This window comes from Oncorhynchus clarkii, chromosome 10 (assembly GCF_045791955.1).
Source record: "Oncorhynchus clarkii lewisi isolate Uvic-CL-2024 chromosome 10, UVic_Ocla_1.0, whole genome shotgun sequence".
Lineage (NCBI taxonomy): Eukaryota > Metazoa > Chordata > Actinopteri > Salmoniformes > Salmonidae > Oncorhynchus > Oncorhynchus clarkii.
The window spans coordinates 57,243,320-57,260,124 of record NC_092156.1 but is presented as its reverse complement, the minus strand read 5'-3'; the positions used below and the strand labels follow the sequence as shown (position 1 = coordinate 57,260,124).

Here is a 16,805-nt window from a genome sequence, read left to right as displayed (position 1 = left end):
GGTGTGTCAGTCTGTTTCATTCGTGGCATCCTGGTCCAGTCTGTTCAATGCACTGAAAAGACCACTGAGTGGAGGTGTTGCACAGGAGTTTTTCAAATTACTAATATATTAATTAAATATCAGGTTATGTCAATACTCAATACAGAAATCAACAGTGTTGATATTCAAAACATTTATTACAGATTTATATCAATGATCTTGCTAAAAGTAATAAATATACATTTAAAGTATGTGTCGACGCAGTTTAATTTCAGTTAGTGTCTCATAGTGTTACAATGGTATTTGATTTAATATGTATTTCCACCTTTGTCATCCAGAGTCATTTAACTGTTAAGGGACAGGTGTCACGTAACCCAGGGCTGAATACAGCGAAGAATGTGTTAGATGACACAACGTTAAACAAACTGTAAAGATGTACCTTTGATTCAGCATCATAAAAGGAAAGCATCTGTCTGTCACAATCTAAGAACACTTCAAGTGTTGTAAGAAATGCTTTTCCAGATTCTTGTTGGCTTAGAAATATATAAAGAGCTTTCATTTCCCAATTCTGGTATTTGAGGGTCATCAGGGACATAATAACCTTTTCCTATTTCATATGTAAAAACCCAGAAACCATTAATAGGGGTTAAGAGCCCTTGTCAGAGTGGCTATGTCTGTGGCTACAATAACATACCATGACTGTTTCTCTTTGCTAAAAATGGAATCTTCCCTCACCTTCACTTCCCAGTTTAACTGTCCGGAGCTGAATCTGTCCTCACTAAAGACATTAAGAGCTGTGGGAACATCAGTTACATTTGTGTCCCTACAATAAACCTTTCTACCTTCACACACGTCTAGGTTAGGGTGAGCAGACGTTGGGTCTAGAGTGATGTCCACAAAAAAAGAGGGAACAAGTTTTGGTGAATTCATTCACTCACATGGTTTGCTGATACGGACGTAACTTGAAGGTACAGCCGTGTAATGATACTATGTTAGTTCTTTGTTAATGTGTCCTACCTTTGAATCGCTTCACTTCAGCCCGTGCAGCAAATGAACAAATCAAATAAGAGAAACATTTAACCACTAATCTTGTCAACAGACAATAGATTTTGGGTTGTATCACCTGTTCTTCTTATGGGTGTTCTTCAGTAAATGCTAATAACCCTGAATGACTGTGCTTGTGGGGTGAATAAGATCTAAGAACCTAGATTTTAAAAAAACATTAAATAATGAAAAGGTATGTCAATATAAATGTACCCTTAGGGACACATTTCTTCTGTGTAGTTGTATCCTTGGCAGTTTGCATACCACATTCTGCATGAGTAAAACATGTGATTGACATATTATGTATTAATAATAAATCAACCATATTGATCTCTCTATGTTCAATGCATGATAAATTACTAATTGAGTAATTCTTAGCTGCTACATCAACTTTTTACATATAAATTAATGATATACAGCACATTCGGAAAGTATTCAGATCCCTTCCCTTTTTTCACATTTAGTTACGTTACAGACTTATCCTAAAAATGTATTAAATTATTTTTTCCCCTAATTCTTCACACAATACCCCATAATGATAAAGCAAAAACAGGTTTTCTGAAATTTTGGCAAATGTATTAAAAATAAAAAACGAACTTACTTCCGTAAGTTTTCAGACCCTTTGCTATGAGACTCGAAATTGAGCTCAGGTGCATCATGTTTCCATTGATCATCCTTGAGATGTTTCTACAACTTGATTGAACTCCACCTGTCATAAATTCAATTGATTGGACATGATTTGAACTGTCTATATGAGGTTCCACAGTTGACAGTGCATGTCCGAGCAAAAAGCAAGCCATGAGGTAGAAGGAATTGTCCATAGAGCTCCTAGACAGGATTGTTTCAAGGCACAGATCTGGGGAAGGGTCCCAAAGAACACAGTGGCCTCCATCATTCTTAAATGGAAGAAGTTTGGAACCACCAAGACTCTTCCTGGAGCTGGCCGGTCAGCAAAACTGAGCAATCGGGGGATAAGGCTTTGTTGAGGGAGGTGACCGAGATCCCGATGGTCCCGCTGACAGAGCTCCAGAGTTCCTCTGTAGAGATAGGAGAACCTTCCAGAAGGACAACCATCTCTGCAGCACTCCACCAATCAGGCCTTTATGGTAGAGTGGCCAGACAGAAGCCACACCTCAGTAAAAGGCACTTAACAGCCTGCTTGAAGTTTGCCAAAAGACTCTCAGACCATGAGAAATAGTGCTCCGACTGTCTGCAATAGGCTGAGAGAGGCTGGACTGAGGGCTTGTAGGCCTGTTGGAAGGCAAGTCCTCAGCAGACATCACCGGTAACAATGTCGTCTATGGGCACAAATCCACCGTCGCTTTACCAGACAGGACTGACAAAAAGTGCTCTTCACTAACGAGTCACGGATTTGTCTCACCAGCGGTGAAGGTTGAATTCGCGTTTATCGTTGAAGGAATGAGCGTTACACCGAGGCCTGTACTCTGGAGCGGTATTAATTTGGAGGTGGAGGGTCCGTAATGTTCTGGGGTGGTGTGTCACAGCATCATCGGACTGAGCTTATAGTCATTGCAGGCGATCTCAACGCTGTGCGTTACAGGAAAGACATCCTCCTCCCTCATGTGGTACCCTTCCTGCAGGCTCATCCTGACATGACCCTCCAGCATGACAATGTCACCAGCCATACTGCTCATTCTGTGCATGATTTCCTGCAAGGCAGGAATGTCAGTGTTCTGCCATGGCTAGCGAGGAGCCCGGATCTCAATCCCATTGAGCATGTCTGGGACCTGTTGGATCAGAGGGTGAGGGCTAGGGCCATTCCCCCCAGAAATGGGAACTTGCAGGTGCCTTGGTGGAAGAGTGGGGTAACATTTCACAGCAAGAACTGGAAAATCTGGTGCAGTCCATGAGAAGGAGAAACTGCAGTACTTAGTACAGCTGGTGGCCACACCAGATACTGACTGTTACTTTTGACCCCACCCCCCTATTCATACAAATATTTACACGTTAAGTTTGCTGAAAATAAACGCAGATGATAGTGTGAGGACATTTATTTTTTTGCTGAGTTTACAGTAAGGCAGGTCAGTTGAAGTCACCGGACCAGTACCAGTGCACCTCCAATCTCTCAGCATTACAGAGAGGATAGAGATAGAGGAGTTCCACTGCGTCAAGACCGGAACATGAGGGAGCCACAAGGTGAAGATGGCTGGGGTAGGAGGGAGAAGTATTGCTTGTAAGAGGAAGTGCAAATCAATTCATTAGGGCATTATAACACATTGCTTCACAAGGCTTTATAAAGCCTGATCTGAATCCTCTATGACTATTGTTATAGATGTTGATGAGCAGTTACTACCTGTGTGGTGCATTGTAATTCATTATGTATAGTTCATAAGGCATACATGTGCATGAAGAGGATAAGTGTTACTAAACAATATGTGTATGGAAGAAATAGGAGCTTTTGCAACTAGCAAACAGTTGATATGCTCACCAGGACTTTGAGCTGCCATGAGGACTGTGAGAGCTGCCAGTATCAAACTCAGCCACACTCCTGTCGTAAAGATCAGAACATCACTGTGATGACGATATCATAATTGCAGGTATTAGAAGAAGTTTAATCAATTGCGCCATTAAACACAGGGTGTGATTTTCACTATGTTACACATCCCTAAATGTGACCCTGGTCATTTCATTCAATTCCACCTTCTGTCTCAAAGCTAAAACCAGTAGGTCATACAACCAATGTGTAGGAACCCTTGAACAAATAGACTGTGTTATACTGAACTTTGAACTTTCAGCTGTTGGATAAGTTTTATCTTATAACTGCTATTATTACTGCTATAAAAACATACACAATGGGAGCCATTGTGGAAATATACAGTCGATAGTGAAAGTCTACACACCCCTTGCACAGTGTCGTGTCTTTGGCTATGCTGGATTAAGTAGTAGGACATGCTATTCTATAAAATAATTAGTCCGTAATTAATATTTCCTGATTGAGCTAATCATGTAAATGTAATTAACTAGAGAGTCCGGGACCACAAAATATTATTTATAGAGATGTTATCTTCCGAATAAACTCTTAAAGACCTAGTAATATTTTATATCAATAGCAGTCAATAATAATCGTCACCTTAATTCAGTCTCATCTGAAATGTGTAAATTCTTCATGAACCCTGGCTATCGTAAATACAGTGTTTTCTGCATTCTAAATTACCGCCCATTTGGAAAAAGAAAATGCAATACATATTTACTCCGAGCTGCGCTTCGGTAGGTTGGTGGTAGATGGAAGGCCGTGTTGCCAAACCGAGTCCTTTTCCCTATGAAGAATGTCTCTGGTGGTCAATTGGATACGTTGTAGTAACGTCGTTGTGTGATAGATGGGATACTTTGTCTGTTCCTTCCTGACCCTCGTCTGCAGCTGCTGTTGCTAACTCAACGGCTAAGAGGTATCACTTCTGTAGTGAATAAGAGTTCAAAGTTCATACCATTCGCAACCGAACCTCATGCTGATGTTGGCTTTTATCTGAACCATTCTGACATCGGACCGTTGTCCTCACATCCTCGGAACAGGTTACATTTTCGTCAAGGCTTTATATAGTGGAGCGAGAAGGGTGTGTCTGAAAAGTTTTATAACCCATGACTCTTCACAGGGGCGGGTCACTGATTGAGCAGAGCCCTAACCTTATGAAAACCCAATTCTCACATATTAGAAGCTAAAATCACATTTCATCCCATCGCGAATAATTTCATATTCAAACCTTTAAATTGAACAACAATTCCAGGTGAATCCGATAACTCTGATGTGTAGACTTTCCACTGTAGAGTTTGTCATCTTATCATTGATGAGAATGTCTCAGATGACGACCAAACTGACATTATATTCATTAAGTACCAACCATATGTTCATTTGGTCGGATTACCAGAATATAGTTAATTTCCCCCCACCTTCTGATGTTCCCAGAATCTCTATGTTAACCAAGGGGTTTGCAAATGTAACATCAGTAGGGTAGAGAGAGGAAAAAGGGGGGAAGAGGTATTTATGACTGTCATAAACCTATCCCCAGGCCTACGTCATGACAAGTCTTCACATTTTTCTGCCTTAAAATTCTACGTACAAAGTGATTGAATTAGATGTTTTCCTACCCATCTACACAACCTACTCCACATTTTTAAAGTGAAGAAAAGTTATAGAAAATGTTCCGAATAAATGAAAAATGAAAATGTATTGACACCCAGAGTTAATCCTTGGTGGAAGGACTTTAGGCTGCCATTACAGCTGTGAATCATTTTGAATAAGAAGTTACTAACCTTGCAAAACTCTTAGGGCAAAATACAGTATATCCATTGTTTTTATCAAAATTGGTCGTTGGGCCAGTAACCCGAAAGGTTGCTGGTTCGAATCCTAAGCCGACAAGGTAAAACATCTATCGATATGCCCTCCCTAGGAGAGGGGGTGACCTTGATAATTTATAGTTAAAACAAGAGGCTGTCTGGATCTTTAACTTGAAGACCCTTGCTCCCTTCGGTCTCAACGTAGACTTTGATCTGAAGCCATTATTGTGACTTTGCCATTGTAATTGTTTGTAAGCTTGTGTAGTCTAAAATGAATTTATGATTGTATGCTATCCATTTGTTGTTTGTATGCTGTTCTTTATAGGCCATTTTAATATTTGAGAATTAACCAATGATATTAGGCCATTCTTGGCCATGATTACAGACACCTGTGTCTTTTGACACTATATAAACGAGTCATCCCGCAGTGTTTGTGATTATACCCTGACTTGGCTGTCGAAACATTGGTAATTACATTTTTGCATCTGAGCTCCTACAGTGTGCGGCTCTTTTATTTTCTAGTCTCAGTCCTGACATAAATTTGCTTAAAAATCCACTTTTAAATATTGCTGTTCATCAATGACTCCCAACCAAATTTACTGAGCTTGAGCAATTTTGACTAAAACGAAGGATATATGTTTCCCTGAGTTATGCTGAGTAAATTGTATTCTAAATGATTCACTGCTGTGATGGCTGTCAATGGTGCTTCCACCAAGTATTTATGAAGACATACACAATCAAGACATGTTATTGGTTTGAGTTTTTTTTATTCATTTAGAAACGTTTATGTAATTTTCTTTCACGAGGGTGGTATGAGAGCCCGACGTCCACAGGTGGGGGTTGTGCTTACAGCCCAACACCGTGCAGGACGCTTGGCATTTGCCAGAGAACACCAAGATTGGCAAATTCGCCACTGGCGCCCTGTGCTCTTCACAGATGAAAGCAGGTTCACACTGAGCACATGTGACCGACGTGACAGAGTCTGGAGACGCCGTGGAGAACGTTCTGCTGCCTGCAACATCCTCCAGCATGACCGGTTTGGCAGTGGGTCAGTCATGGTGTGGGGTGGCATTTCTTTGGGGGGCCGCACAGCCCTCCATGTGCTCGCCAGAGGTAGCCTGACTGCCATTAGGAACCGAGATGAGATCCTCAGACCTCTTGTGAGACCATATGCTGGTGCGGTTGGCCCTGGGTTCCTCCTAATGCAAGACAATGCTAGACCTCATGTGGCTGGAGTGTGTCAGCAGTTCCTGCAAGAGGAAGGCATTGATGCTATGGACTGCCCCAGTTCCCCAACCCTGAATCCAATTGAGCACATCTGGGACATCATGTCTCGCTCCATCCACCAACGCCACGTTGCACCACAGACTGTCCAGGAGTTGGCAGATGCTTTAGTCCAGGTCTGGGAGGAGATCCCTCAGGAGACCATCCGCCACCTCATCAGGAGCATGCCCAGGCGTTGTAGGGAGGTCATACAGGCACGTGGAGGCCACACACACTACTGAGCCTAATTTTGACTTGTTTTAAGGACATTACATCAAAGTTGGATCAGCCTGTAGTGTGGTTTTCCACTTTTAATTTTGAGTGTGACTCCAAATCCAGACCTCCATGGGTTGAATTTGATTTCCATTGATAATTTGTGTGATTTTGTTGTCAGCACATTCAACTATGTAAAGAAAAAAGTATTTAATAAGAATATTTCATTCATTCAGATCTAGAATGTGTTATTTTAGTGTTCCGCTTATTTTTTTGAGCAGTGTATTTCAATTGACTAATTTCCTTATATGAACTGTAACTAAGTACAATCTTTAAAATTGTTGCATTTTATATTTTTGCTCAGTACATTCAAATGTTCAACAAAAAAAATGTTAAACTTTATCAACAGATTTATTTTATTTATATTGCTAACTTGTACTAAGAGTAGCTTCACAGTATACATTCATAATCTAGCTACAGGTAGAAAAAAGTCAAAGATATTTGGTTGATTTTATAAAACTGCAATTTTTAGTCGTAAAAGATTTGTTTGAGTAAGCTTTGGTTCATTCAGCCATTCTTAGGGGGAAAGAATAGGGTTTTTGGGAAAAATGCAAAATAGCATCTGAGGTTAACACAGGCTTAGGGGATGTAATACATTTTGATCTGAGATAATATCCAACAGTTAATAGGAACGTTATGAATGTAGCCTTTTGTGTTTTTTCTAATTACATAAATGCTTTCAAAAAAATCAAAGTGACGTTAGCTGATGACGATTAGCTCCTAAGCCTGTGTTTACCACAGACCCTATTTTCAACGTTTATCCCAAAACATATCAAAACTCCATTCATTTTCCAATTGGGTTTGTTCAACGAACCATGGGAAAAAAATACACACATTTACAACTGAGAATCACTGAACACAAAATGTGTATAATGCATGTCTCATTTGACATGAATTTCACCTCCATCTCAGACCCTTTTCACACTATCGTGCTGACCCAACCGACACTGTGCTGCCCCTGATATTTTCATTTCACATTGTCCTTTCCAGCACGGCCACCGCAACCACACTGGATGCTTAACCAGGCCAGCGCAGTACAGCTCAACTTGACTCAGTGGTGAGAAAAGGGTTTTGGTATGCTTTCAAATGATTCTTATTGTGTATTTGTCACGTTGTCCCGGGCTGAGCAGAGGAAAGTAGTTGGATGTCTTCACATCAGTAAAAGTGTAAAGAAGTGACTCTGTATCAACATGATAAAAAGACAGAGTGTGTCTGTAACAGTCTAGAAACACTCCCACAATAGTGAGCTCTGCCACAGTTATTGGTGGTTGAGGGTCGGTACTGACATGGAAACCTTTTTCTTTATCATAAGAAAGAATCCAAAATCCATTCTGTGGAGTTAAAGGAACAGTAGGTCTTCTCTCAACATTTTCTCTGGCCACACCAACATACCATGACAGTTTTTCTGTTGATGAATCCTTTACCTTCACTTCCCAATAGTGTTGTCCTGAACTGAAACTCTCTTTAGAAAACACATGGAGATGCGTTCTAGAGGATTTCTCTGTATCTTTTTCTTTAACGTATTGAGCCCGCTGCTTTCCTTGAGTGACTCTAATAGCAGGGTGCGCAGTCTTTTCATCCAGAATGATGTTCTCTGGGGGAAACAGAAAGACTAGATTTATTTCATTCACACAATATGATGGGCTGGATTGGTAAGGATTTCAGATAATGTGGACCTATAGGTAACTGCCAAAATAAAGGAAACACTTGAGTAAATTATGTTTCAGGTGTCTCTGTTATGGTGTGGGGTGCTTTTTCCTGGCATGGTTTAGGTCCACTCAACCCCTTTGAGGGCCAGGTATATGCCAATAACTACACATCCATTCTGAGTGATCACCTTCAACCTATGCTGAAGCATTTCTATCCTGATGGGAGGGGTCTCTTACAGAATGGCACTTCCCCCATAGGGCACGAGTGGTCACAATGGTTTGATGATCATGAAAACGATGTAAACCATATGCCATGGCCATCTCAGTCACCAGATCTCAACTCAATTGAACACCTATGGGTGATTCTGGAGCGGTGCCTGAGACAGCGTTTTCAACCATCAACAAGAGAGCTCCAGACACTTGTAGAATCTATGCCAATGCGTAATGAAGCTGTCCTGGTAGCTGGTGGAGGCCCAACACCCTATTAAGACACTTTGATGGTTTCCTTTATTTAGGTTGTTACCTGTATAAAGTAATAATCTAATGAACACACAATTTTCCTGTCCTACTGTGATTTTATTTACCTTTGAATCTTTTCACCTGGTGCCAATCTGCATTTAAAAAAGTAAAGTGTGAGTGTCCAGTATTTCAACTGTTCCAAAAATTATATAAATTATAAATTGTATTACGCACTCCAACATGTCAGCAGACTTAGTTTTATGAACAATGTAAACACTCAATTATACAATATAGAGGGTAAAGCATTTTTCTCCCCCAGTATAACTTTACCTTCCAGATTAACATCTTTTCCAGCTGCTCTCTGTTCAGTAGGTGTCTGCACTGTGTTTTCTGCCCCTAACAGAGCACATTTAGGTAATATTGGTATTTATCAGGTTACTACATTTTTAAAGTTATATTATATCACATACAGTACATCATAAGTGAACATTACCTTCAATTAGGTTTTCTGTCTCTGTTGAATGGAAAAGGTGAACGATATTGTAAAAAGGTGAATTGTGGAACAGGGAGAGTCAATCTCTATTGAGATATGTGCATATTATGCTTGGTGTCATTGGAATGTTTCCTCAAAAATAAGTTAGTATCAAGTATTAGCATGTATTAGCATTTCACAGAGAGATCCGAATAAAACAGTTACCTGCCGGCCCCTGTCCTAGCTCAGTTTGATTTGAAATATAGAAACACAATCTTGTCAACATAAAATCCATCATGGTTTATGTTGTCATAACTCATCTCACACTTAGTTCATTTATCACACAGATCAGATGAGATACTGTTTCTGCACTTTAAGCATGACACATTTTAGAGTAAAGACATGTTTTCCCCTATTACTTAATACCTTCCAGATTAATTTCTATACCAGCTGCTATCAATAGTTGGTATCTGTTTGTTGCTTTCTGCCCCTAGCAGAGCAGATTTAGGTCATTATCCTGCAATTCATTAATCATAAATATTTAATTAATACAAAACTAGGCTACTAAATGATTATCAAAGTTATAAAATTATATTATCATGATTATGAAGAACCTGCAATAGTTTTATTTTGCTCTGTTGAATGGAAAAGGTGAAAGTTATTGTAAAAAGGTAAATTGTGGAACAAGTAGAGTCAAATCCTATTGAGATATGTGCATATCAGGCTTCGTTTCAATGGAAAGGTTTTCTCAAAAATAAGTTAGTTGCATGTATTTTATGATAGCCTTCACCCAGAGATCAAAATGAAACAATTACCTGCCGGCCTCTGTCCCAGCTCAGTTTGATCTGAAATATAGAGACACAATTGTCTAAATAAAATAAACTCATTGTTTATGTTATGTCATAACTCATATTTCATTCTTTGTTTATTTATCAGATGAAATACACTACCTGAACGGTTTCTGGACTTTTGGGATGAAGACCACATGGACCCTAAAAGAGAAAAAAATATATATATATATTATTGTTTCAATATTTTATGGACAAAATAATTTCGGACACATTTCTCTATAGGGTCATTATTTCCTGTTATATCTTGCTTTTATAATTAAATCACAAACACTAATATGACTGAATTCCAGATACCTCTTCGTTTCCACAGGATAACAGAGCACAGAGCACAGATGATGACCAGAGACAGGACCAACAGAATTAGAGTCACAATGAAGGCCTCTTTGGAGACTCCTGCACACAGAGACTCAACATGGATCAAATGACTCTAAAGCTCTCAAGACATGATATCATCGGAACATTGCACACAACAAATGAATTAGCTAAATAAATCTGTAGACACCTCTTCATCATGCTCATCCTCCTCCTCTAAACTAGTGTCTGTGGGATGGGGAGAGAGGGTTCTGATCGTGGGTAGGATGTTTGTGTAGGAGACTAACTCACCAGGTACAGCTGTAGGAGCTGTGTATATATGTGGCAGAATTCTGCCCTCTCTCTTCACCTCCTCAGACAGAGAGACTGTACAGGCGAGCCAATTGGAGTATGAGGAAGCATACAGCAGCCAATTACTGACACTCACCAAGCCATGGGAATCTGATACAGAAAGATGGGGAGGGGAAATCTGAATATTCTCATTGACTTTGTTAGGTTCTAAATATCAGAGTAAGAAATTGACGGACTCTATAAAAGCTCCAACCAAGTATATTCACCCCAAAGGATAGAACAGCCGAACAGACAAAAACATATTTCCACCAGTGGTAATATATATACCTCAATTTGGGTGGAATCTCTTCCTTCTCTTTAAACGTGAATTTTTATTGCTAGGCAGGAAGTTAAGGGATACGGGCAATAAACTGTTCCTTCTCCCATAATGTGACCTGACCTCGACCCCATTCCTCACTAATCCACAGCTCTCCACCCTGTGATCATCTTCCCTGCACTTAGTACATTCCAAGCTTAACAATATCCACCATTTTGGGGCGGCAGGTAGCCTAGGGGTTAGAGCGTTGGGCCAGTAACCAAAAGGTTGCAAGATAAAATCCCTGAGCTGACAAGGTAAAAATCTGTCGTTCTGCCCCTGAACAAGGCACTGTTCCTAGGCCGTCATTGTAAATATGAATTTGTTCTTAACTGACTTGCATTCCTCCTACAGATAACCATTAACTTCTGGTGTAGACCCTAGACTACCGCACCCCTCATTTCTCTTGCATGATTATAAATATTCAAAGTTTAGAAATCTGAACCCATCAACTTACACAAAGTAGTGTAACTGAATGTACACCACAACCCAGGTCAGATTTTTAACCCAAACCACAGGTACTAGAACATTTGTGTCAGCAGAGCAAAGACAGTGTGAGGAAGTACCAAAATGTAATAACCAGAAGTGTTGAGTACTCCTTGTCCATTTCTGATCTCTGCCCCATCTTTGTTTCTCCAGGTGAGTTTAGGTTGTGGTGACCAGCCCTCTGATGAACAGGTGACGTTCACCTGACCCCCTCCTCCTCTTGCTTCAGCTACAGAGAGAACTGGTTCACTACCTGTTACTAATGGACAGAGAAGGAGGTACAAAACTATTAGGACACAGATAGAGTGACAGAATCATTTGGAAGAATGCAAGATAAACTAAGCAAAAAAAGAAACGTCCTCTCACTGTCAACTGTGTTTATTTTCAGCAATCTTAACATGTGTAAATATTTGTATGAACATACCAAGATTCAACAACTGAGATAAACTGAACAAGTTCCACAGGCATGTGACTAACAGAATGGAATAATGTGTCCCTGAACAAAGGGGGGTCAAAATCAAAAGTATCTGCTGTGGCCACCAGCTGCATTATGTACTGCAGTGCATCTCCTACTCATGGACTGCACCAGATTTGCCAGTTCTTGCTGTGAGATGTAACCCCACTCTTCCACCAAGGCACCTGCAAGTTCCCGGACATTTCTGGGGAGAATGGCCCTAGCCCTCACCCTCTGATCCAACAGGTTCCAGACGTGCTCAATGGGATTGAAATCCGGGCTCTTTGCTGGCCATGGCAGAACACTGACATTCCTGTCTTGCAGTAAATCATGCACAGAACGAAAGGTGTGGCTGATGGCATTGTCATGCTGGAGGGTCATGTCAGGATGAGCCTGCAGGAAGGGTACCACATGAGGGAGGAGGATGTCTTCCCTGTAACGCACAGCGTTGAGATTGCCTGCAATGACAACAAGCTCAGTCCGATGATGCTGTGACACACCGCCCCAAACCATGATGGACACTCCACCTCCAAATCGATCACGCTCCAGAGTACAGGCCTCGGTGTAATGCTCATTCCTACGACGATAAATGCAAATCCGACCATCACCGCTGGTGAGACAAAACCGCGACTAGTCAGTGAAGAGCACATTTTGCCAGTCCTGTCTGGTCCAGTGACGGTGGGTTTGTGCCCATAGGCGGCGTTGTTGCCGGTGATGTCTGGTCAGGACCTGCCTTACAACAGGCCTACAAGCCCTCAGTCCAGCCTCTCTCAGCCTATTGCGAACAGTCTGGGCTCTGAAGGAGGGATTGTGCGTTCCTGGTGTAACTCGGGCAGTTGTTGTTGCCATCCTGTAATTGTCCCACAGGTGTGCTGTTCGGATGTACCAATCCTGTGCAGGTGTTCTTACACGTGGTCTGCCACTGTAAGGACGATCAGCTGTCCGTCCTGTCTCCCTGTAGCTCTGTCTTAGGCGTCTCACAGCACGGACATTGCAATTTATTGCCCACGCCACATCTGCAGTCCTCATGCCTCCTTGCAGCATGCCTAAGGCACGTTCACGTAGATGAGCAGGGACCCTGGGCATCTTTCTTTTGGTGTTTTTCAGAGTCAGTAGAAATGCCTCTTTAGCGTCCTAAGTTTTCATAACTATGACCTTAATTGCCTACCGTCTGTAAGCTGTTAGTGTCTTAACGATCGTTCCACAGGTGCATGTTCTTTAGTTGTTTATGGTTCATTGAACACGCATGGGAAACAGTGTTTAAACCCTTTACAATGAAGATCTGTGAAGTTATTTGGATTTTTACAAATTATCTCTGAAAGACAGGGTCCTGAAAAAGGGATTTCTTTTTTTGCTGAGTTAATGTATTTTACAATTTAATGTTAGATGGTTCCTCACTCTGAAAGTAGTCTATGGGCCAGGAGAAACGGTATTCCATGGTTTGGTTTTCTTTTAAACGATCATGACAAACTTCACCTAACTTTAGCCACCGCTAGCTAACATTCAATAGGAATGATAGGGGAAAATGTCATGGCCAAACAACTCAAATCAACTTTAAATTATTTATTTGAAGTTACTTAAAGGTGGTTTGCCCATTTTCTTTTTTACATTACATGGATGCCCTATCGCATCTATAGATTTTTTTAAGGAGCTGTATAAGGCTAAAGACAGCTGAAGTTTGTAGTGGCTGTACCCCTAATGCAATTGTAAACTGGTGGGTATAATTTGTGGAATGTTCCAACAGGAATCTGTTCCAAACACTGTAAATAACAAGGTTGCCAACAAACAATGCATACAAAGTTGTATAACTGCAGAATAAGATACCGGGTAGGGAGTGGGCAATTTTGTTACGTTTTTCACTCACCACGTTTATTCTGAAAAATGTCTGTCTTTTAGATTACATGGATGCCCCTATAGCTTCTATAGATATTTTAAGGGTCTGTATAAGGCTAAAGACAGCTGAAGTTTGTAGTGGCTGTACCCCTAATGCAATTGTAAACTGGTGGGTATAATTTGTGGAACGTTCCAACAGGAATCTGTTCCAAAAACTGTAAATAACAAAGTTGTATAACTGCAGAATAAGATACCGGGTAGGGAGTGGGCAATTTTGTTACGTTTTTCACTCACCATGTTTATTTCTGAAAAATGTCTGTCCTCACTCTGGTAGCCTATGGACAAACATTAAGGATAAGCTACGTGGTGAGTTGATGCCTATTCTGCAGCTGGTTAGCTAGGTGAATTGATCATGCTACTTTGTATGCGTTTGTTGGCATCCTTGTTATTGCTACGTTTTTGGAACAGATTCTTGTTGGAACGTTCCACAAATTAAACCCAGCTATTGTAAACTGAGAGGTGGCAAATATAACTGCCATATTTTTTTTACTCTGTGGTACCAAAGACTCCAGGGCCTGTATTCATAATGTGTTCCATAGTAGGAGTTCTGATCTAGGAGACACCACAATACACCGTTTCACCATCAATTTGAGAGATAACCCTTACCATTCACTGTGAGGAAGACACTGGCCTTTTCATACCACTGTTTACTGATGACTTGGCACACATACTCCCCCCTGTCTTCCAGTGTGACCCTCTCCAGTGTCAGGGAAACGATCCCTCTCTCCATCCCCCCAGTTAGAGACACCCTGCCCCTGTACTGAGGGTCCATCGGGGCCTCCTGGATCTTGTGATCTTTGTACAACAAGGCAGGACTGTGGGAGTTACTGGAACGGTACCAGCGCACCTCCATTGGCTCCACATTGAAGATAGGTGAGAGTTCACAGAGTAGAGAGACAGAGGAGCCAGACAGGGTTGAAGTTGGACCATCAGGGACAGTTAAGGTGAATGTCTCCTGGGCTGGAGAAGGAGAGACACGGGGGGGGGGGGGGAGAAAGAGAGGGTGACTTATTTGTGCCAGACTCCCACGGACAGTTTCCTGGACACAGATTCAGCTTGGCCTAACCTGGATCTCCATTAAAATGACTTTAATCCCAGACTAAGATTAATCTGTGTCCCGGAAACCATTTATTTGAGTTACTGATGAAATTAACAGTGTAAACATTCTCACCAGGTTGAGCTGCTCTGATGGGAACTGTGAGAGTAGCCAGTATCAGCACCCTCAGACACAACCCTGCATAAAAGATAAAGGACATCAAAATGACATTATCACGATTTAGGTGTGCGGTAGCCTGAGAGAGAGAAACATTGTAGGTACATACAAAGTATCAAAATACTTTACCAATAAAGTTACAAAAATTGTCATAATGATTATGCCCATGTTGACTCCAATGCTTCCCACAGTTGTGTCAAGTTAGCTGTATGTCCTTCGGGTGGTGGACCATTCTTCATACATACAGGAAACGGTTGAGCGTGAAAAAAACAGCAGCGTTGCAGTTCTTGACACACTTAAACCGGTGCGCCTGGCACCGACTACCATACCCCGTTCAAAGGCACCTAAAATATTTTGTGTTGCCCATTCACCCTCTGAATAGCACACATACACAATCCATGTCTCAAGGTGTAAAAATCCACCTAATTTACTTCATCTATACTGACATCAATAAAATATCATAACTTTCACCTGGATTCACTTGGTCAGTCAATCATGAAAAGAGCAGATGTTCCTAATGTTTTGTACACTCATGGTCAAATCAGATCCCGCCTTTTGTCTCAGAAGTGAAGCTATTGGGTTCATTAGCAACCAGGTGAAGGTGAATGATCAGATGGAGCCTGTGAGGCTGAACTTTGGACTTTCAGACATTGGTTTTTATCTTTTTACTACTGCTACAGTATATTGGTTAAATAGCCACACTAGCACTAGCAGCCATTTTAGGAAAGTACACGCACAGTAGTCATTTTAACGAAGTTGAATGTAATAATACAGAATCGATTCCTAATAGTAATTACTAGAAATAATGCATAGAGAATAAATCGAACAAATTGTCCTATCACTTGTGAAAGGAAAACAACAAATGCAACAAATCCAAGGGGCATTTATGTTACATAAATAACATTTCTTAATAGACAAAAGCCAGTGAAGAGTTGTGAGAAGGGGGAATAGAAGAAGCATAACTTTTTTCAATTAAGAGGTAACTGATAACCTTTCATTTAAATGTTAACTAATCTTTTACTAGAGAAGTCATAGAAAATGGATTTGTACCTAAGTGCATGGTGCCTCGATTTCCAACGGTCGTAAACATCAAATGTATCCTCACTTTAGGGATCCTCCGATGATCCTATAGATTCATGACCATCCAACATACATCCCGTGCATTTAAATTCTACCGTAAAATGAGAAAGCAAATAGAATAGTTAGTCAGCACGAAAGTCATTTTTCTTGCCCACTCCCTATATATTTCATTGTGCTTTCACTTTCCCGTTTCTTGCAGTAACATGGGTTAATGGTTGACAAAAGGTGACTTTGACACTACGCATCTCAGAAGATTGCTATACCATATTGATGTGATTCCGGAAATGTTAAACCCTTATCCAGGTGTTGTGAGATCTGATAATATGTGTAAGGTGACTGTGAAAAGACGACCTGGAAAGCCATCAAATCGACATGTCCACAAATCATGTAACCACAGGGGAAATAAATCATTGGGGTGTGCCCCATTACATAATCCCC

General features: G+C 40.9%; 1 protein-coding gene across 1 annotated transcript; it reads right to left on the bottom strand.

Moving 5' to 3' along the window:
* Window positions 1-6,066: 6,066 nt before the first annotated feature.
* LOC139418823 (butyrophilin subfamily 3 member A1-like) lies at window positions 6,067-16,572 on the bottom strand. Its single transcript, XM_071168552.1, has 12 exons — window positions 16,338-16,572; window positions 15,246-15,308; window positions 14,681-15,034; window positions 11,822-11,986; window positions 10,887-11,036; window positions 10,578-10,676; window positions 10,383-10,424; window positions 10,248-10,277; window positions 9,454-9,474; window positions 9,291-9,356; window positions 9,086-9,112; window positions 6,067-8,446 (listed from the first exon to the last, which is right to left on the bottom strand). Exons 1-12 carry the CDS (start codon window positions 16,375-16,377, stop codon window positions 7,935-7,937), a joined length of 1,569 nt encoding a protein of 522 aa, XP_071024653.1. The 5' UTR covers window positions 16,378-16,572; the 3' UTR covers window positions 6,067-7,934.
* Between the last annotated feature and the right edge of the window lie 233 nt (window positions 16,573-16,805).